General features: G+C 46.3%; 1 protein-coding gene across 1 annotated transcript in view; it reads right to left on the bottom strand.

Annotated features, from left to right (window-relative positions):
* Nucleotides 1–22,039, bottom strand: part of LOC122808457 — a 1,306,749-nt gene that overhangs the window by 1,044,525 nt on the left and 240,185 nt on the right. The window contains exon 2 of the mRNA XM_044079417.1: nt 3,268–3,431. Coding sequence (XP_043935352.1) covers nt 3,268–3,415 — 148 coding nt within the window. The 5' untranslated portion in view covers nt 3,416–3,431. The remainder of the gene's footprint in view (nt 1–3,267; nt 3,432–22,039) is intronic.

The following is a 22,039-nucleotide window of genomic DNA, read 5'->3' as shown; positions in this document are numbered from 1 at the left end:
AGCTTCAAGATCCTTACTGGACTCCATCATAAGTTGATTCTTTAGAGTAGATAATGTCTGCTGAGCAAGATTTCTCTGGAACCTATTCATATATGTGGTGTAGTTCAAGGCTCTAAGAGAAAAGGTGTCCAACGCATACACCTGCTTCTCTAACCTATCCATTTCCCTGGACTCCTTATTGGGTGGGTGAATGGAAAAAGAATCTTCTGACAACTCCCTTTTAGTAGCTGCTGCCACAATGATGGAATCTGCTGCTAGTGACTTTACCCAATGTTGCTTGTCTTTTGGAGGATGCAATATTCTCTCTGGCTTGTAGAGGACTGATTCACAATTATATGGTTCTGTTACAACTCTGAACTGCCAGACAGATTAGCTTGTCTGGCAAACGTACCACCCAGGATGTAGATAATGTCAAGCTATAAGTCCCAATCAGTCGTCCTGAAAGGGAGGTCTACTGGCAAAGCTCCGATCTGGAGCATTTGCAGTAATATCTTGTCAAATGAGGTGTTCTCCAGAGAGGACTGTGAGGAACCCACTCGATCCTTTGAGACAGAATTTGATGTTGGAGACTCCTAAGGGGAGTCTAGGCTCTTCCTTTTGCATACCCTCTTTTTTGGTATATCAGTGGTTGAGTACCCTGAATCCTCAGAGAACCAAAGCTGCTGTTGAGCAGGGGGACTGAGACTCAAAGCCCAGCTCTGACCTATGATGCTTGAAAAGAAGAAGACAAGACAGAAACAGAGTCTCAGGGTGGAACCAATCCTGCTGGGACCCATGGCACTATCCTTGTAAGAGAACCGATTATCATTCCCAACACCTAAAGCTGAACCTGTCTCAGTAGGATTTGAAAACTATGTCACAGCTACAAGGTCCACCCCCTCCTGAGACAAATGATCATAACAGGAGGAGGCGGACGCTCCAAAACCAGGAGATTGCACTGCTTCAATGAGGGGAGCGGGACCAAAGACTCAAGAAATAACAACCCGGCAGGTGCAATGGAGCAAAAACCAATGGATCTGATGCTGACATTGAAACCATCAGCTCAAACCCTTGACCTTTGGACTGCCTCAGCTGCAACAAGGCCAGAGTCAGAACAACTGGATCCAAGTAAGTTGGTGTTGAAGCTAAATATGAAGTCTGCATAGATGGCACTTTGCCCGAGAGTAGGGATGGAGCCAAAGACACTGCAGCCTGAGCACGGACCAGCTAAGGAACCACAATCAGGCCAGAGTGGGTGGATCTGGCCAACTCCAAAGCTGAAGGGGACAGAATGATTCCCATTTCTATCTGGGTCCTTAAAAACATCTGCATCAGGCAGTCCAAGTCTACTTCAGAAGAACTCTTGTTAGACCTGAAAGTCCCTAATTAAAAGCACCGAAGTGGGTCTCGAGGGAGGGCTCTGGTATGACCTATCCAGAGAATTCCTTTCTAAGAGAAGTGTAAATAGGCATACATGCCATTGAGACTTCAGGCCTTGGCTCTTTTGGAGCCAAAGAGGAATATGTTGGATCTACATGAAGCTTCTTCAGATCCAGTTAGTTAGGCTTTGAGTTCCTCTCTGATGATTTCTTAGTCTTAAAAACCTCCGGATCCAGGGGAAATAATTATTTCAAAATTAATTTATTTCTATCAGCTAATGTCCATGGGCAGAACCACTGCAGATCTCAAGAGATGAGGGTTGTCCAAGCAGGCCAAGAACAGGCTATGAAGATCCTGTTGTAGGATCTTATGCCCACACATGGAACATTTCTTAATTATAGTATGTTTATCCAGTGTGGGGACAAGCCAACTACAGCTACTAAATACATAAACACGGCAACTAGATAAAAAGTTAACAGAAAATTCACGTCACTGATACTCTAATCACATTACTTTCTATATTTTATAAAATCAGTCAAAAATATTTTACAATTTTTTTTTTTTTTTTGCAGAAGCTTCCTTTTGCATGTCCTCATTTTTGGTATATCAAGGGATGAGTCACCTGAATCCTAAAAGGACCAAAGCTGCTGTCAAGCAGGAGGACTGATACTCCACTGTCAGGAAGCGACAGTCCAAACTATAATTTTCTTAAAAAAGAACAATATTTTGACAGAAAAAAAAAATCACATTTTCCCGCAAACAATTAAAAATGTCCCCAACAGGGGACTTATCTGCCCATCCCTGAAGTACTGTAAGCCTTCTGACAGTTCCATGAATCCTCCAAAAGTACACATTTTGGTAGCAAGAAAGCTCTGGCATTTTATAGACGTTTTTCTCTAGCTCTGGACATTTATATTGTTTCGAGGACATTAAGCTCTGAAAAGCTGGCCGATGGTAGTACCCTTTCAGTCTAAGCTACTGCAACACTTATTTAGTACTGACTGTGCTGAAGCTCCCACATCAGTATAGTGGTTGGCTTGAAAGAATGAAGTAGTAAACATGCCCAAAGATTCATCAGATTCAGGCTGAGCTAAAACAGCTTCTCAGCTAAATGGAGTTTTGCAAAGGATTTTGTCCCTTTAAAGGGCATGATTAAAGTCAGAGCAAAAGGATACCTTTGATGGTTATGGGATTACCCTATATAACAGGGGCAGTGTGCATGCATTTTGGCAGGTGGGACATTTCTGCTACAGACACAAAAATGGAAAGAGCTTTTGGACATCTTCAGAATGTCATGGGCCTAGTCTAGAAACAGAGAAGCTGTATTAAGATAAATGGAGCAGTCAAACTTTTAGAAAAATTGATCAGAAATCAAGAATAAAAGACTGAAGCAGAAAAATATTTTTTTTACTAATATGAGCAAAGATTTTCTCAAAAATTCAATAATGAAGCATGGAGCCATTTGTCTCCACCTTCCCAAAGCATGGAAAAAAAATCTATGCAGCCATAGTGTATAATGTGAAGACAGGAAGGGTTCTAAGCTATCGGAAAATAATTTATACTGAGAGTGGTCCTTATTTGTACTGCATTAATTCTGTTCATACGGAAGACTGACCTAAATTTATAAGATCATTGTTTAATCTAATTTTATATCACTTACCCAATGTCTACTAACATTTTTTTTAGTATTTAAGTCCTTTTAAAATATCACTTGACGTTTTGTCACTTAAGTAGGAAAGCCTCTATACAGTCTGTAAGTCCTTTCTGAATCTCACCAGTACATGCTGCTGAGAAATAATTATGAATATTTTTAACATGAACATTTACTCCATATGCTGTATGGAGCTCCTTACTATGAAATTCCCACTGCAAAAACAAAAATCAGTTGAATTGTGCATTTTTCTTTACCTGAGCTCCCATGGTCAGCAATTCCTTGTCTTCTAATCTTGGCTGGGATCAAAGGTGCTGCCACATCATCACACTGCAGCAAACTCTCAACCAAGCGTTTCTTCACTTCTAACTCCTGTTGTTTTCTTAATAAAGCCTGAGCAGCCATAATGTGACAACACTCCCTGAAGCACAAATGACTGTGTTACACAGGATTAGAAGGGACATCATAGCAAATAACATTTTTATATTATTAATTTTTTCCATCTCTATAGCATAAAAATACTCACAGTTTTTGGCAAATTGCAGCATCACACTTTTGTTTCTAGATCTTGAGAAAGACTTTTATTTCCTGAACCAAACATCATTTCAAAGCTTAGTGAAATGGTGACATTTTACTATTAGATATTAATGGTTCAAGGAAAGATAGATGTGCAAAGAAATTAAAGAGGACTGTAAAATGACAAAAAAAAATAAAAGTTTTAAGAAAAATACTAACGAGCAAGGCAAACACAAAGTAAAATTAAGGGAAAATGGAAATAGCACTTAAACAGGACATGCTGAAAGCAAAATTTTATCTGAAAAAATATCAGTTATATTAAAACAACTAAAATTATGTAAATACTGTATTGACAGATCTTTAAGAAGAATGCCCATCTTTGGCATCCTCCATGATTGATGCTTCTCACATATGGACAACTCAGCAATGAAACTTTTACTTGGCACCCAGAACCCTCCTCCTTCTTATTATGGATCTCCCGTCATTTACTCTGCAGTTCTGTTATAGTGCTAAGCTGAGGTCAGAAGAAAAATAAGCAAATGACTGGACAGAAATCTAGACAAGGCACCCTACAGGTGAGCAGATGAGAGATGTATGAAGCTGGACCCCCTTTTTAACAGATATAGCTGAGTGGTAAGTCCATAAAAAAGAAGTTATGTTCTTACCATAACATTCCATCTGAGTAGTAGACTTCATTCTTCTGCACATATGGGTATACGGATCCGATTCGGATCCAAGCCGGCAAAACTTTTCAAGCATCAGCTCCGAGCTCCAAGCTCCTCCCTTACCTATCACTTCCTCCTATCTAGCCCCAGATCGAGTTTGCTGACACTAAATGGCAACATAACCACAATCCCAAACAGGAAAATCCTGAAGAGTGAGGGGGATGGAGGGAGGGAAGGTGCAGAAGAATGAAGTCTACTACTCAGATGGAACGTTATGTTAGGAACATAGCTTCTTTATCTGAAGTAGTTGACTTCATTCATTCTGCACATATGGGACAGAGTCCCTAGCTACTAGTATTCCTGGGAGACCCCTATGGAAGGATATTTCTGAGCACCGCAGAGCCAAAGGATGCTCTCCCTCTAGAAATAAGATCCAATTTATAATGAGAGATGAATGTGTGCGAATTGGCCTAAGTCGCTGCCGCACAGATATCGTCTAACAGAACTCTTGACCAGAAAGCTGTAGAAGTGGCCATTACTCCAGTGGAATGAGCCTTCAATACACCAGGAGGAGATAAACTTTTGTCTTTATAAACCTGTGCAATACAAAGAGTTATCCACCTTGCTAAGGACACTTTCAAAACTGCTTTGCCCAGAAATGGTTTAGAAAAAGAAACAAACAATTGATCCGACTTCCAGAAGGGTCTAGTCCTATGGAGGTAAAAACAAAGCTGTCTATGGACATCCAATAAATGAAGCTTACGTTCACCTCTATTTTGGAAATTTGGGAAGAAGACTGGCAAATTTATAGACTGATTAATATTGGCTGCTGAGGACACTTTGGGAAGAAAGGAAGGATTCGTACACAGCGAAACCCTATCCTTGTGGAAAACCAAATAGGGGGGCAAGGAGGATAAGGCCTGCAACTCTGAAACTCTCTTGGCTGAAGTGATGGCGACCAAGAAGGCCATCTTCCACGACAAAAACTTCATCGGAACTGATCAGGCTGGCTCGAAAAGGGGAGAGGTCAAAGCCTGAAGGACTAAAGTCAGATCCCAGGGGGCAGTTTCTTTAACTGGAGGTCGCAATAAAAAAGTGCCCTTCAGGAAAGCTTTACACAATTTAGCAGAAGCCAGAGCAACCTTATTTTCACCCACATGAAAATTAGAGATGGCAGCCAGCTGAACCTTGATGGTAGAAGCACTTGCGCTTGATCGAAAAAGATCGGTCAGAAAATCCAGTATGACTGGGACAGGGGCTATAAACAGGTTCAGATTGCGCTGAGAGGCCCAAACGCAAAAACGTCTCCACTTGCTATTGTAGAGTTTCCTAGTGGAGGATTTAAGAGAAGCTACCAGAATATTCTTAACAGGGGACGAAAGTCTGGGAGTCCTGATGATCATGGGAACTGGAGCAGCCATGCCGTCAACTTGGGACTGTCCAGGTTGGGCAGTGGCAAGCCCGACGGGTGAAAAATCAGATCCGGGCATGGATCTAGAGTCCATGGAGGAGCCAACAGGTGAGGCCATAGGAAGGGAAACCACACCTGACGCGGCCAGAAGGGACCTATGAGAATGAATTTGCACTGCAGCTGGCAAGCTCTCTGAAGGAACTTCGGAATAAGAGGTAACAGGGGATAAGCATACAGTAGCCCGGGAGGCCAAGCATGGACCAAAGCGTCCCTGGGGACATACCCCGGAGGGGGGATCAGAGCGAAGAAGTTGCTGCACTTCGCGTTGGAAGGAGATGCGAAGAGATCGCAGCAAGGTTGACCCCAAACACGGAAGATCTTCTCTGCCACTGATTGTTTCAGAGACCACTCGTAAGGCAGAAGGATTGCCCTGCTGAGACTGTCCACTAGAATGTTGGAGCGTCCCAGGATATGCATTGCTATGAGAAACCATCTGGTGGATATGGCCCACTCCCAAACCCTCATGGCCTTGCGACAAAGGGGGCAGGATCGGGTCCCTTCCTGTTTGTTTATATATCAGACTAGAGACATGTTGTCTGATTGAATGGCTGCCGTCCCTGGAGGTAGGACAGGATAGAAGGCTCTCAACGCTAAAAGCACTGCCCTCATCTCCAGGACACTGATGTGTAGTTTGGTCTCTGGAGGGGATCACGTGCCTTGGACTGTTCTTCCCAGGAAGTGCCCCCTCCCCACCCGAGCTGGGAAGCATCCGTGGTCACCATGGCTTGAGCCGGAGGGGCTAGAAAGCTGCGACCCGCGAAACTGTCCTCTGATTGAAGCCACCACTGGACTGACGTTCTGCATGTCCGATTGATTCGGATGTGGAAATTCATCGGAAGGTCTAGCCAGGACCATTGAACTGCTAGATTGCACTGAAGGACTCTCATGTGAAGACGTGCACGAGGGAGGATAGAAATTGCGGCTGCCATCGAACCCAGGGCCCTGAGAACATCAGCTGCTGTGACTACCGAGTGATCCAAGATCGCCGATACATGGAGTCTGAGATTTTCTATCCTTTTCGGGGTGAGACAAATCTTTGACTGAATCGAATCCAACCTTGCCCCGATGAAGTCTATGATCTGAACTGGAGCCAGGTGGGATTTGTTGATATTGATTGTGATGCCTAACTTATGAGCCAGACCAAGGAAGTAGTGTAGGGCCTGACACAAGAGACGTTTGGTGGATGCAGCGAAGAGCCAGTTGTCTAGGTAGGGGAATACCTGAATGCCCTGAAGTCTCAGGTGAGCCGCTATGACTGCCATAACCTTGGTGAACACCCTGGGGGCTGTGGTGAGACCAAAGGGTAGGGCTCTGAATTAAAAGTGATTGGCCCCTATCCGGAAGCGTAGAAACCTCCTGGAGCTCCTGAGGACCTTGATGTGATAGTAAGTGTCCTGGAGGTCTAACGAGCACATCCAGTCACATTCTCTCAGAAACGGTAGAATGGACTGTAGAGTGACCATCCAGAATTTTTGTTTCTCTACCGACAGGTTGAGGACAGACAGGTCCAGAATGGGCCTGAGGTCCCCCATCTTCTTTAGCACTAAAAAGAACCTGGAGTAGATGCCTGATCCGGATTGATCTGGGGGGACCGGCTTAATGGTTCGTTTTTGTAGCAGCTTTGAAAACTCTAAAGCTGCAGCCTCCCTGTGAGCGGGTGGAACATCTGGAAGGTGTGCTGGAGTTATGGGACATGAAATAAAGGGGATAGAATAACCTCTGGATATGATGTTTAACACCCAGCGGTCTGCAGTAATGGACTCCCATGCCGCTGGATGTAAGGAAAATCTTCCCCCAATTGCCTCCAGAGTAGAGCAGCCGGGCAACCCCTAAGGGTTGCTGTGCGAGTCTGTCGGAAAAAGGTTCCCTAGACCCGAAGTTTCTTGGACCCCCTCTGCCTCTGGGACAGCGTCGGTCTTGTCCCACTCTGCCTCTGGGGAACGAATATTCCTGAGTGTCACAAAAGGACTGTGATTTCCGTAACCACAACTTCTTTTGCCCCTTTTGGTTCCCGGAATAGGACCTCTGGGGATTAGAGAAGCGGATTCCGACGGCTGACAAAGTCTTTCCGTCCTTCTCACTCTGGGTCAGTTTGTCACGTACAGTCTTCCAAAGAGGGATGATCCATCGAAAGCGACGTTGATGAAAGACGCCTTAAAGGGGTCCGCAAATTGAAACAGCCTGATCCAGGCGTGAGACTTCAAGGCAATGCCTGTACCAGCAGCTCTAGCGGCTCCCTCCATAGCATAGAGAGGAGATGCATAGCGGTATTAGTCACTGATTTCAGTGTAGTCATCTTCACAGTGAAAGACTGCTTGTCCTGCTGCGACAGGGACTCCGGGGGCGACTCAATTAGTTCCGATATAAGGTCTCGCTGCAGTCGGATAACATGTGCCAAGTAATTCAGCGCACAAATTGAAAATGTCGCTGATGAGTACATGCGCTTTCCGAAAAGATCCAGCAACCTAGACTATTTGTCTGGTGGATGAACCGAGGAACTCTCCTGTGCCAGTTCCTTCTTTATGGCAGCTGCAACCACCAACAGGTCTACCGGGGCTCCCTTGGACCATGCCTGCCTGTCTGAAGGTGGGGAAAGAATTTTGTCAGGCCTTTTGAGTATAGGCTCTACGGTGTCAGGATCCTTCCATGCCCTAGTGGTGATGAGGTCCACCAAAGGGTCCGCTGGAGGGGAGACCTAGGAAGTAGATGGGCCGCGCCAAAGGCCTCCAGGAATACGGACTCATCCGCAGAGGGTTTGGGGGCTGACCAACCTCCTCTTTGGCGGAGGATCTCCATAATGTCTCCGAACGAGACGTCCCCGGAAGGTGATCTGGGGGAACCTTCTCCTTCATCCAAGTCCGTATCAGTGGTAATGGACTCAGGGGAGTCCAGGTGCCTCCTCTTACACTTGCGCTTACGAGGTTCCTCTCCAGTGGGACTCTCTGGAGAGGATTCGTAAGCCTCCGGGGGTTTCCTGAGGGGAACAACCTGGGGTTGCTTTGGCACAGGCTGTCCCTGAGACAGGGTAATGGGAGCAGAATCCAAAATCAGTGGGGTCTGGGTAGGATCCAAGTAGGTGACCTGTGGTCTCAACCCCTGGGAGAGAACCCTTTCCACTGCCCTGAATGCCGATGGACAGCACACCTCTGTAGAACGTAAGGATGAGGCTCTCCCCAGCACCAAAGCAAGCATTGGAGCCGACGGCTGGGTACAACGGGCACCGAGGATGGGATCCAAAAGAGCAAGATCTCGACCCTCGGGTCCGACTCCCCGACCATGGCTCTGTGAGTCCCCTGGATCCGAGATCGGTTCAGAGGAACTCAAGGTGATGGCCGGCGTCGAGGAAACAAGAACCATCGGTGCCGACCCAACAGCTCCAAAAGGTCTCGGACCCAAGAACCCCGAAGCGTCGGGTCGGATCGGGGAAGGAGCAATAGGGTGGAACTTAGTTGAAGGACCCTCTCCAATGGGAGAGGGCCCTGGTAAGACCCCCATCTGAATCTGGTTCTGGATGAACCCCCTCATCAGCCTGTCCATATCAAGGTCGAAGACACTCTGAGTCGAACTGGAGGAAGCGACCGACTTGGGTCTGAGGGGAGTGCCTCGGCTCCGTCGAGAAATGGGGAGAGCGGAGCCGAGGAGAACGAGACCTGGGTGCCTTTGAAGAGGAGCTGGAGAAAGACTCCCTGTCCGGTGATCTTTTTCTGGGCCTGTTCCTCTCTTTGTGGTGCTTCTCCTTCTCCCTTCTGTCCCTACCTCTCTGGGACGACTCCGATGAAGCAGGCCTGGCGGGAGGTTGAGTCCCTGCCTGCACAGTATCACTGGCTGGGGAGGAAACCGAGGCAGACTCCAGGGCAGAAGCTGGTAGCAGACCCTTAGCCACAAGCTTAGCCCGACGATCCTTCAACGCCCTAGGGTTAAAGCCTGAACAAATGTCGCAGGAAGCCGACATATGGGCAACCCCTAAACATAGAACACACAGAGTGTGGCCATCGGCTGGTGAGAGCCTATGACCACACTCTGTGCACTTCTTAAAAAGAACCTTAGTAAAAGCCCTAACGGCCCACTCATACACACACTTAAACAGGGAGTGGGCCTAGGAGGGAAACCAGAATCACAAAAACAAACACTTATAACTTTTTTTTTTTTTTTTTTTTTTACAAATAACATGATGACCAAACGCGAAGGGAGGAAAAAAGGGAAAGGTATTCACAGTCAACTATCACAAAAAACCTTACCACCTTACTTAGAGCTCAGAAACCACGATGCTGACTCTTAGAGCGGCAAATGGGATCTGGGGCTAGATAGGAGGAAGTGTTGTAATATAGGTAAGGGAGGAGCTTGGAGCTGATGCTTGAAATGTTTTGCCGGCTCGGATCCGAATCGGATCTGTATACCCATATGTGCAGAATGAATGAAGTCAACTACTTCAGATCTAGTTTTTAATCGGTACCTGATAAGAAGTCCTCTTCAGTAATCTGTAGCATAGAGTCCCTAGCTAATCCAGCAGGATGGCCACCATCATAGAAACCAAATATTATCTCAGGGATAACCAGCTGTTCATATCATTTACTAAATTCAAACTCAGATTTATTGAGGTGCTTGAACCCAAGAACCATCACAACAAAAAAAAAAAAAGACACACGTGCTAAAAGATCTCTTTGTAGTATGCTAATAAATAAAAGGTAAAACAACTGATACAATAAATCACGAAAAATCAGAGACCAGTGTGAAAAGATATACTTCCAGGGACATCTTTTAGCTGGCTAGTGTGAGAGACTCCCTCACCCACTGATGAAGAAGGTTCCAAATGAGGAGTGCTTGACAGGAAAAGTAGCAACCACAAGGAATATCTAAACAAATGTTGGGAATATCCATCAAACCTATAGGTGAGGAATGCAAAGGCCTAGTAGGGATGCATGAAGCCAGCTCTTTCAGACAGGGGGGACTCAAACTGCATAGGGATAAGTACAGTAATAGTTAAACTTTATATGTGATTTGAAACCATGTAATTAACCATCACAGACTTTAAATAATTTGAGTAATGTAAAGGTAAACACGACTAAATAACAGCAACCAGGCCACAGAGTTTTGCATAAGCTGTTCTCTGACAAGTGCTATATTTGGGAAGCTTAAAATATGGAGTTGTGGTGGTTGAAACAAGAGGAGATCAGGGCATGCATAACCACAAGAAGTGGTTATCACAAAAATGAAGTACCATATAAGAAGGCTTTATAGACTTTAAGACAGACAGACTTTAGGCCACCACGTTGGAAATGACTGCAAAATGGGCTTTGAACAGAAGAATTAATTTCAGAGTCACAGATTTCACTAAGATAGGAAAGGAATATGACACCAGTAGATGTAAGTGCACCATTTACTGGAGCCCCAAATGAAAAAATGTTTCTCTCCATGAATTTTCTGAGTAGAGAGGGTTGAGAGGCAGAAATCATGTTGAACCTACCCTCTCATAAAAGATATATTTTTAAATATTAAAGGAACTGGAGAAGCCAGGCAAGCAGCTTGACAATGTGAAAATCTGGATACAAGTTTCAAGAAGAGTGAGACACCAGCACGTCAAATGGCCACAGATGGTTATAGATGGATGGGCTTCTGAAGAAGACATGGACTCAGTAGAAGAAACAGGTTGGAATGGAGTCACAACAGAAATATTAGAATGATCTTTCCCTTGAGAAGATTTGCTTTCTGAATACAGCTCATCATCACAGGAACCAGGAGAAAAATATCATGTAGTCCATTTAACAATTTGTGAACTAAGGCATTCATGGCCTGATCCCCCCAGAGGACAGCATCAGAGGCAAACAAATCCCTCTTGTCAGTGAGGGAATCAACTCTATTCATAAAACAATAGAAGACTGAGCTGGTGTAATTTACTACTAAAAAGTTGACTGAATTGTTATCACAATGGCTCTTAACAGAGAAGACAGGAATGTGTCCGTCCTTATTCATTGATATACCAGAAAGCAGCCATGTTGTCCAAATGGATGGAGATGACTCCATGATGAAAACTGTACTCATTTCCCAAACAACAATGTGAAGATGAGATGTCTGAGGTGATCATGTACCCTGAATAATCTGTCAACTGAAATGTCCCCCATCCTACACAGCTACATCCATGACAATTATCTGAGGTTTCTAAAGCTGAAAGGGGCTTTCCAAATGAAGGTTGGTGAGAAGCAACCACCACTTTAGATTTACCCAACAGGTCCAGGTGATGGAAAATGGAAATGACAAAGGGTCAAGATAATGAGACCACTGGTTTCAAACTGCCTACTGAAGAACTTCATGTGAAACCTGGCTTGAGGGAGCATAAAACTTGAAGTTATTAGCAAGCTTGAGGCACTTATACAGGTCTATGCTGAAACAGACTGAATTGAGAGAACAGAAGTGACTGCTAAAACTAATGTCCTGTCCTGTTATAAAAATGCCCAGTATAAACTACTATCTAATGTTCATCTATAAATGTAAGAAACTGAACTTTTAAGTAACTAGGACTTGGTAAGATTTGCTTATTTTCCAAAGGATCTGAACAGTTTGAGCAAAGACTCCCTTTTGTTCCGAAGAGCCAACAGAAATGGATCAACAAGGAGCCAGCTGTACTGGTACAGAAATATCTTGTCTGCTTGCAGTATTTAGACAGCTGCAACTGCTGACATAAACTTGGTGAACATCCTGGGCATTGAGGTGAACCCAGAGGAATTGGTAAAAAGAAGTTATTTACTCACCATAACGTTCCATCTGAGTAGGTAACTTCATTTGTCAGCAACCTGTGGGTATCGGATCCGATTCATACCCGAGCCGGCAGCTTTCCTAGCAAAGATCCAAGCTCCAAGCTCCTCCCCCTACCCATAACACCCTGCTACCTCCCCCTAGTCCTCAGATCGAGTTTGCCATACTATCACAGAATACTACAATAACACAAAGAAAAAAAAACACTTGAACATCCTAACCTGATGTCATCTGGGAAGTGAAACATAATAATCTTTCAAGGACGAACTATAGGTCAGGGGGACGGAGGGAGGGTTGGTTGCTGACAAATGAAGTTACCTACTCAGATGGAAAATTATGGTGAGTACATAACTTCTTTATCTGAAGTAGTTAACTTCATTTGATCAGCAACCTGTGGGACAGAGTCCCCAGCTACCAACAACTTGGGAGGTCCTCATGGAAGGATATTCTGGAGCACTGCAGAGCCAAAAGATGCCCTTCCTCTGGATATCAGATCCATTTTATAATGTGTAATGAAAGTATGAGAGGAAGCCCAAGTAGCTGCTGAACAAATGTCATCCAAAGGGACACTCGAGTAGAAGGCCGCAGAAGTAGCCATAGAATGGGTAGAATGTGCCCGAACTTGAACGGGCTCAGGTCGATCAGAGCTTCTGTATGCGAGGAGAATGCATTGGGAAATCCACCTAGCTAAGGTTACCTTTGTCACTGGTTTACCCAAACAGGACTTAGCAAATGAGACAAAGATTTGTTTCGATTTTCGAAAAACAGTTGTTCTGTGTAAGTAAAACCGCGTCTATGTACATCCAGACAATGAAGTCTATACTCTCCTTTGTTGTGATAATTAGGAAACAAGACAGGCAGATTGATGGATTGGTTGATGTTGGCTTTGGAAGCCACTTTAGGCAGAAAGGAGGGATTAGTTCTGAGGGAAACTCTGTCTTTATGAAAAATGATATATGGAGGCTTACTGCAAAGAGCCTGAAGCTCCGATATCCTTCTAGCTGAGGTAATAGCAATCAGGAAGGCAGTTTTCCAAGATACATACTTTAAGTCGATCGAAGCTGCAGGCTCAAAGGGAGGACCAGTCAGAGCCTGGAGAACTATGGTTAAATCCCATGGAGGAACTGCATCCTTAACAGGGGGTCTTAAAAGAAAGGTACCTTTCAGGAAGGTCTTGCAGGTCTTAGGAGGAAGCTAGGGGGCCAAAATTGTTTCCAATGTGGAAGTGGGAAATAGCTGCCAATTGAACTTTAACAGTTGAAGAACTAGCCCCCTGATGAAAAATGTGGGATAGAAAGTCGAGGACTGCTGGAATAGGAGCCGTAAAAGGATCCAAGTTCCTATGCTCTGCCCAGACAGAAAAACACTTCCATTTACTCTTGTAGACTTTCCTGGTAGAAGGCTTATGAGCGGCCACCAGGATAGCCTTAACTGAGGATGAGATACTGGGTGTCCTAGCCATTAACGGAACTGGATCAACCAAGCCGAGAGCTTGAGGTTGTCCAGGTCAGGGGGTTTCAATCCTAAGGGATGAGAAATCAGATCTGGAATGGGATCTAAGATCCAGGGAGGATGCACTAGATGAGTCCGTAGGCATGGGAACCAGGTTTGACGAGGCCAGAATGGGGCTATGAGGATAACTCTGCTCTCCAACCGATGAGCTTTCTGTAAGAATTTTGTCATCAACGGAAGAGGAGGATAAGCATAAAGAAGACCGGATGGCCACGCATGAACCAGAGTGTCTCTGGGGGTTTCCTCTGGTGGGGGAATTACAGCGAAAAACTCACTGCACTTTATGTTTGAAGGTGACGCAAACAGATCGCAGCAAGGTTGACCCCATCTGAAGAAGATCTGTTTCGCTACTAAGGCGTTCAGAGACCACTTGTAAGGTGAGAGGATAGTTTGACTCAGCTTGTCCGCTAGAATGTTTGACCGACCCGGTATGTGCGTTGCTATGAGAAAGCGGTTGGTGGATATTGCCCATTCCCACACTCTCATGGCCTCTTGGCAAAGTGGGTAAGATCTGGTTCCCCCCTGCTTGTTGATTTACCAGACCACTGACATGTTTGTCTGTTTGAATTGCAATAGTCCCTAGAGGAAGAAGGGCATGGAGAGCCTGCAATGCTAGAAGCACCGCCCTCATCTCCAGAACATCGATATGCAAAAAGGTCTCTGTGTGAGTCCACGTGCCTTGGACAGTTATGCCCATGCAATACCCTCTCCACCCGAGGCGAGACGCGTCCGTGGTCACTGTGACTTGGGGTGGGGACATGGAGAAGGGGCGCCCTTCCCGGAGGTGCCTGAAATGGAGCCACCAAAGTAGAGAATCCCTGCAAATCCTGCTGAGGGGAATAGGGGAAGACAAAGGATGTCGTAGGATGGACCACTGGACCTGTAAGGTCCATTGAAGAATTCTCATATTCAAACGTGCGAGCAGGGACAGGTTGATGGCCGCTGCCATGGACCCCAGAGCCCTCAGGACTAATTCCGCTGGAGGGCCCGAGGACTGTAGAAGAGCCAAAAAGTACAGTTTTGTACCTACCATAAATGTAGATGTTCGAAGATCCACATTGCTGCAGTCCTAACACTTGGGTAGTCCGCTGTCCCAGTCGGCCCGAATACCCAAATGCGCATGACCGCTCAGTCTTTTCTTGCCCCAGATGTCAGAAGACCCTAAAAGATAAGGCTAAAACCAAAAACACCACACACTCCTGTACCAAATATATATACAATATATACAAATTTACAAGAGTATAACCCCATCCACACAACCACCCCTAAACACAGAGGGAAGGAGGGAGGTTGGACTGCAGCAATGTGGATCTTAACATCTACATTTATGGTAGGTACAAAACTGTACTATGTTCTTCATACCACATTGCTGCAGTCCTAACACTTGGGTAGAATCCCAAAGCAGAGGTAAGGGAGGCTGGCAAATCATAAAGAAGCAGGAGCTGACAACATGCCCTGCAAAATAGAAACCAGCCCTAGATTTAGAGTAGAGAGGAAGGTGGTAATGCTTAGAGAGTATGCACTGAACTCCAAGTAGCTGCCTCCAAAATATCCTTAGTTGCCACCCCTTAGAAATGCTGTTGAAGTGGCAGGCCCTAGTGGAATGAGGCCTAATCCCAGCTGGAATCTCCTTGCCATGATGGGAATAACAAAATGCAATGCAAAACCCAATCCACTTAGAAATAGTTTGTTTTGACACAGGCTTACCCTGAGAACTCAAAGCAAAAGAAACAAACAACTGCTGAGACTGCCTAAAATCCTTAGTCCTGCTTAAATAATAGCATAACTGCCTGTGTGTACATCTAAAGTGTGCAAAATCTTTCTGCAATTCAGACACCCTTCTTGCAGAGGTAATGGCTAACAAAAGTATCAAAATCATCCTTGGCTTGTCTTGTCTGACTAGGAGTACCTTTGGGAGGAGGAGAGGCAGAGGTGGAAAAGGACACATGAAGAAGATTTTTCCAACTGAAAGAAAGAGCATCCACTCCACCAGGCTGTGTGTGAAACCTTTTAGTGCAAAAATTTGGGAGCTGGTGGTTTATGGTTTTTGAACAGATCTATGTCTGGAGTTCCCCATGACACTGTCAATTTTTTTTATACATGAAGATCCAGTCCATGATTTCGTGGGGATTCATGGTTGCAACATTACATCATGCAGCTAGGTTCTGGCAGAAAGTTGATGTACCACATGACAGTTTGTAGTTGTCTAGAAAAATCAACACCTGCCCTGGAAGAAGTAACTCCTTGAAAGCCTTCAATGCAAACTGGACTGCTCTGCATCCTCTTCAGTTGATATGTAGATGCTGTAGTCTCTGGCAGGCCACTTCTCTTGTATCCACTTTCCATTCAGATGGCTCCCCAAGCTATGTCTGGAGTCGTTCATGTCTTGAGAGGGTACTAGACTGGACTTTATTTTCTTCTAGAATACCCTAGGCATCTTAGCACTGCTATCACATATTCAAATGCTGAAAAGAAGCACGCCTTCCTTCTTGCCAGAATCAGGCAAGGCAAAAAATAAGGATAGGATAGATTTGTTTTAGCCTGAAGAAGAAATCTATCACTGGAGCCAGAACCTTTGTTACTAGAGAACTGATAATGAGAATTCCAGCTCGAAAAACGCAGATTCCTGCAAAAATTAGTCTGATAGGAACATGAAGGTAAGCTTCCTTGAGATCAAAGTTACCATCATCAGATCTTTGCCAGAGTAAAGTAAAAGCTGTTGTAGCGTCAAACATTTTGAACTTGGGAATGTCCAGATAGAGACAGATAGCCCTTTCTGGCACAGGAACCGGCTGAATGGCCCTTATTTGGAACAGAGAGAAATTTGTTGCTTGCTCTTTCCTTTGTTGAGGAATGTTGTGGTCTGGAGAAGGAGGAGGAGAGGAGGTATGGAAATAAAATAAAACCCGTGGTGAATGATATCCTGTCTTGGGTAATCTGGGTAATTAAACCAGTTTTAACAGTCTGCATAGACTTAGCCTTGTCTTCCATTTTCTTTAGACTGCTTCCACAGGCAGGAAACAAACACATCATCAGATTTGTAAGGAGCATCTAAAATTTGTTTTTTTTCACATGCTCTAAATTCTGATCATTAAAGAATGCTTGCCCACCTGTTCAGAAACATAAACTAAATCCTGCAAACTTTTACTCAATCAATACCTTCCACCAAATCTACTTTAGAGACTTTTGTGAAATGATGAGAGATAATTTTGGTATCAACATGTGAAACTGGCAATTCAAAGCTCTCATGGGTGGAAGTGAAAGAACATTTCTTTCCCCATCTATCCAAAGCCCTTGCCTCTTTATCTGGAGGCCTCTGCAAAAACATCCTCCACCACATCTAGAACAGGGAGTATACTAAAAGGCCTATGCTGGTAGAAGAAACAAAATTCCTAAGCCTTCCTGAACTCAGAGAAAATCCTGACTTCCTTCCCAAATGCTCCCTGCTCATGAAGCCGGCGTCTCTGAAAAAAAAAAAATCCTCAGGAGAGGAGAGAAGGAAGGATCTATCTACATCAGAATCAGATCAGGGAAAGGGGAGTCTTCAGTCAAGTCTTCAGACTCAGAAGCATCGAACACTGCTCAAAACTCCCAAGCTCAGCACCCTAGGCTCTTATCAGGAGGGGAGGAAGGGCTAATCATTGTAATCAAATCTTCTGCCATCTTAAGCATATCATCAGCATATGCTTCTTAGGTACAGAGAGGTAGGAGGTAGGAGCCAAACAAAACCTGGCCTGACCCTGGCGTCTGGCGCGTCAGATTAATCTTCATGACCGACGTCGTCAATATTACTGGTAAGTGGGCGGGCGGGACAGTTCACTACCCACTAGGACTGACTGCAGCAATGTGGTATGAAGAACATCATGGATGTTTAGGTTGCAGAGTCTGTCCGTCGTCAGAAAGACTTTGGACTGAATTGTGTCTATCCTGGCCCCTATGAAATCCAAGATCTGAGTAGGCTGAAGGGAGGATTTCTTGTGGTTGATCGTGATCCCTAGATGGTGGGCGAGATGTAGGAAACAGTCCCTGGCTGAACATAGTAGATGCCTGGTGGGGGCGGCTAGGAGCCAGTCGTCCAGGTAAAGAAAAACCTGTATTCCCTGAAGCCTCAGGTGGGCCGCTACAACTGCCATGACCTTGGTGAACACCCTGGGGGCTGTGGTGAAACCGAAGGGTAGGACCCTGAACTGATAATGACTGACTCCCAGCCAAAAGCAGAGAAACCTCCTGGATCATCTGTCCATTAGAACGTGGTACTACGCATCCTTGAGGGCTATGGAGCACATCCAGTCGTTCTCCTGTAAAAGTGGGAGAATGGATTGAATGGTGACCATCCGGAACTTTTCTTTGGCGACTGACAGGTTCAGTGTAGACAGGTCGAGAATTGGCTGTAAGTCCCCCGTCTTTTTTGGCACCAAAAAGAACCTGGAGTAAAAGCCTGATCCGGATTGACCGGGGGGGGGACATGCTGGATGGCTCTTTTTCTTAGTAGCTCCTTTATTTCGAAGGCTGCTACCTCCCTCAGATTGGGTGGGACATCGGGGAGGTGCACCGACTGGGGAGGAGAACTTAGGAATGGAATTGAGTAACCTCTGGATATGATCTGGAGCACCCAGCGATCTGTCGTAATGGACTCCCAATGTGCTAGATGCTCCGAGAAGTGCCCCCCGACTGCCTCCAGAGAGGAGCAGTCGGGCAACCCCTCAGGGTTGCTGCGTGGGTCGAGCGGAAAAGGGTTCCCTCGACCCGAAATTCTTCGGCCCTCCTCTGCCTTTGGGCCGGTGTCCACCCTGCCCTCCTCTGCCTCTGAAGGACGAGAGGTCCGAAGCGAAACAGGACTGTTGGGATTTCCGGAACCACATCTTCTTCTGTCCTCTTTGGTTCCTGGAAAAAGGACCTCTGAGGAGCCGAGAAGCGGATCCCGATGGCAAACAATGTCTTCCCGCCTTTCTCGCTCTGGAGTAGCGTATCACGGACGGTTTTGCCGAAAAGCATAGAACCGTCAAAAGGGGCATTCGTGAAGGACGCCTTGAAGGGTTCCACAAAGTCGCAGAGACAGAGCCAGGCCTGTCATCGTAAGACAATGCCTGCTCCGCTGGCTCTAGCCGCACCCTCCGTGGCATGGGAGAGAAGCCGCATAGAGGTGTTTGCGATAGACTTAAGAGTAGCCATTCGAGCCGAGAAGGTCCGTTTGTCCTCAGCCGACATGGACTCCGGGGGTGACCCAGTATACTCTTTGATTAGATCCCGCTGGAGCCGAATTACATGTGCCATATAGTTCAGCGACCTGACAGAGAAGGTCGCTGAAGCGAACATCCGCTTACCGAGGTGGTCCATCGTCTGAGACTCCTTAACTGGAGGATGGACCGAGGAACTTTCCTGTACCAATTCCTTCTTGGTGGCAGCCGCCACCACCATGGCATCTACCGGGGCACCCTTGCTCCAAACTGTCCTGTCTGTGGGGGGGCTCAGAATCCTGTCTGGTCTCTTGGGTATTGGCTCCACAGTGTCCGGCTCCTTCCATGCCCTGGTAGTTATGAGGTCCACCAGGGGATCGGCAGGAGGGGACACCCAAGAGGTAAATGGGCCTGCGTCTAACGCCTCCAGAAACACAGACTCATCAGAGGAAGGCTTCTGGGCTGACCACCCCCTTCTAATATGAAGCATTTTCATAATGTCTTTAAAGGAGACGTCCTCGGGGTGGGGTGACCTGGGGGAACCTTCCCCTTCCTCCAAGTCTGTGTCTTCTGTGAGGGACTCGGGTGAGTCCAAGTGCCTCCTCTTACACTTTCGTTTGTGAGGAACCTCCTCGGGGTGGCTGTCCGAGGAGGGCTCATCAACAATGTCCTGTTCCTCTACAGAAACCATCTGGGACATAGGCACAGACTGTCCCTGGGGCCGGATGATGGAAGACAGGCCCATCTGAGAGGGAATGGCAGGTGGATCCGTAGCAAGAACCTATGGCCTCGAATTCCTCGAAAGGACCCTCTCCACGACGTTGAATGCCGAGGGTGAGCTGCTCTCCCTAGGATCAGAAAGCAGCCCCCTTGGATCCGGCATGTGGATCGATGCCGGAGATGACCCGATCGGATCCGAAAGAGCAGTGCGCTCCGATCTCAACGCAGCCGAAGGCACACTGACCCCTCTGGATCCGATGCTCAGCTCACGGCCCCGAGAACTCGGATCCAAAAAAGGACCGACAAACTCGAAGGTGCAGTCGGCGCCGAAGCAGGAAACACTGTTGGCGCCGACATCACCCCGGCTCCGAAGCTACCCAGATCCGACAGCTCCAAACCCCGATAGTAGGTCGGAGAAGGAGCAATGGGGCGAAAAATGGGGTTGAGCTCCCCCCCCCGGAGGGGGGGGGGGAGGCAAGAGCACTCCTATCTGCAGCTGGCCCTGAAGAAATCGACGCATCATCCGGTCCATGTCCACGTCAGATAAACTTCTGGTTGACCTGGATGAGGCTGCTGAGGCTGGCTGGGAAGGCCGCCTAGACGACCTCGAAGGTGACCCGGTCTCCTCCTCCGGCTCCAGGGAAAAACGCGGAGAACGAAGTCGGGAAGGGGAAGACCCTGAGACCTTAAGAGGGGAGGCGAGCAGCTTAGACGGTGGGGCCAAAGGGACTGAATCGGCCCACCTCTTGTGGCTATGATGCCTGTCCCTATCACACTCCTTGTCTTTCTTATCCTTTTTTCTGGTGTCTCTTTCCTCCTGAGCCGAAGACGGAGTTTGAATCCCGGCCAGGGGAGCGGGAACGGTCAGTGGAGCAGCCGCAGCTGGCGCCACAGAGGAGGAGGAGGATGAAGCCGAATTAGGGGGCAAAAGGCCCGCAAGGACTAGCTTGGTCCTCCTATCCCTCAAAGCCCGGGGGTTGAAGGCTGCACAGATAGTGCAGCCCGACGAAAGATGGTCCACGCCCAGGCAAATAACGCACCGAGTGTGGCCATCCACTGCAGACAGCTTATGGCCACACTCGGAGCATTTAGCAAAAATAGCTTTTGGGCCTTCAGACATTTTTAGAAAAGAACAGGCCCACACGCATACACCTTCACACACAGACAGAAGGAGGGAGAGGAAAATAATATCTAAACTAAAGCTAATGCTAAAAACTACCAAAAAAGTTTAAGGGAGGAAAAGGTACCACACACACCAAGTTTAAAGTGATTTTTAAGGGAAAAAAATTGAATAGCTTTTTTAACTCACAAACCCAACGCTAGGAGCTCGTTCTCAGATGCTTCAAGAAGCCAGGCAAACGAGATCTGAGGACTAGAGGGAGGTAGCAGGGTATTATGGGTAGGGGAGGAGCTTGGAGCTCGGATCATTTGCTAGGAAAGCTGCCGGCTCGGATTCGAATCGGATCCGATACCCACAGGTTGCTGATCAAATGAAGTTAACTACTTCAGATGAACTAGTTCTGATCCAGAATTAAAGAAAAACAATTTAACTCCTTAGTGATGTTGTGAAAATGTGTTTATTGGAAGTCCAAACAGCATATCTAGTCTCTTAACAAGGAAAGACAGGCTGCACCATGATCATTCAAAAGGTTTCCTTTAGAACAAAGATGTTTAAATTAGTGAACTAGAAAACCATGCCTGCAATATTTTCTTTTGGCGCTAAAAAGAATCCTGAATAAAATCCTAAGTCCTTCTAGGTTGGTGGGACCTGCTGAATATCTCTTATCTAAGGAGGTTTAAGAAATATGTCCTTACCGCTCGCTTTTGACAGAGTGGAACTTTTAGCAAGGGTAGGGATGGGATTTGAGGAAGAGAGTGAAATTGTATAATCGTTGAATATTACATCTCTTTTACACGTGTTCTTCAAAATCTTTCTCCAGAACTTCAGGTGGAGGGAGACTTGATCCCTAACTGCCTCCACAGACAGGAAAATCTCAGGAATGCTACTAAACTTTGGGACTGACAGCAGCATCCCAGCAGTTACTTAGACCCTGAACCTCTAAGTCTGTTACCTTGCTGGGATCTAAACTGAGGGGCTATCTCTCTCCAGTACTCTTCTGTTGCTGCTGCTATTTCTGTCATGCCTAGACTGCAAGTGACAATGCCCCCTTTCTGCATCCTGTTAAATGTAAACTGTGGAGTGTGAAATTTTACACTC

Source organism: Protopterus annectens, chromosome 8.part0 (genome assembly GCF_019279795.1).
Source record: "Protopterus annectens isolate FY-2018-M chromosome 8.part0, PAN1.0, whole genome shotgun sequence".
Classification (NCBI taxonomy): Eukaryota; Metazoa; Chordata; order Ceratodontiformes; family Protopteridae; genus Protopterus; species Protopterus annectens.
The sequence above is the reverse complement of the archived record's forward strand: the minus strand, read 5'-3'. Positions and strand labels throughout refer to the sequence as shown.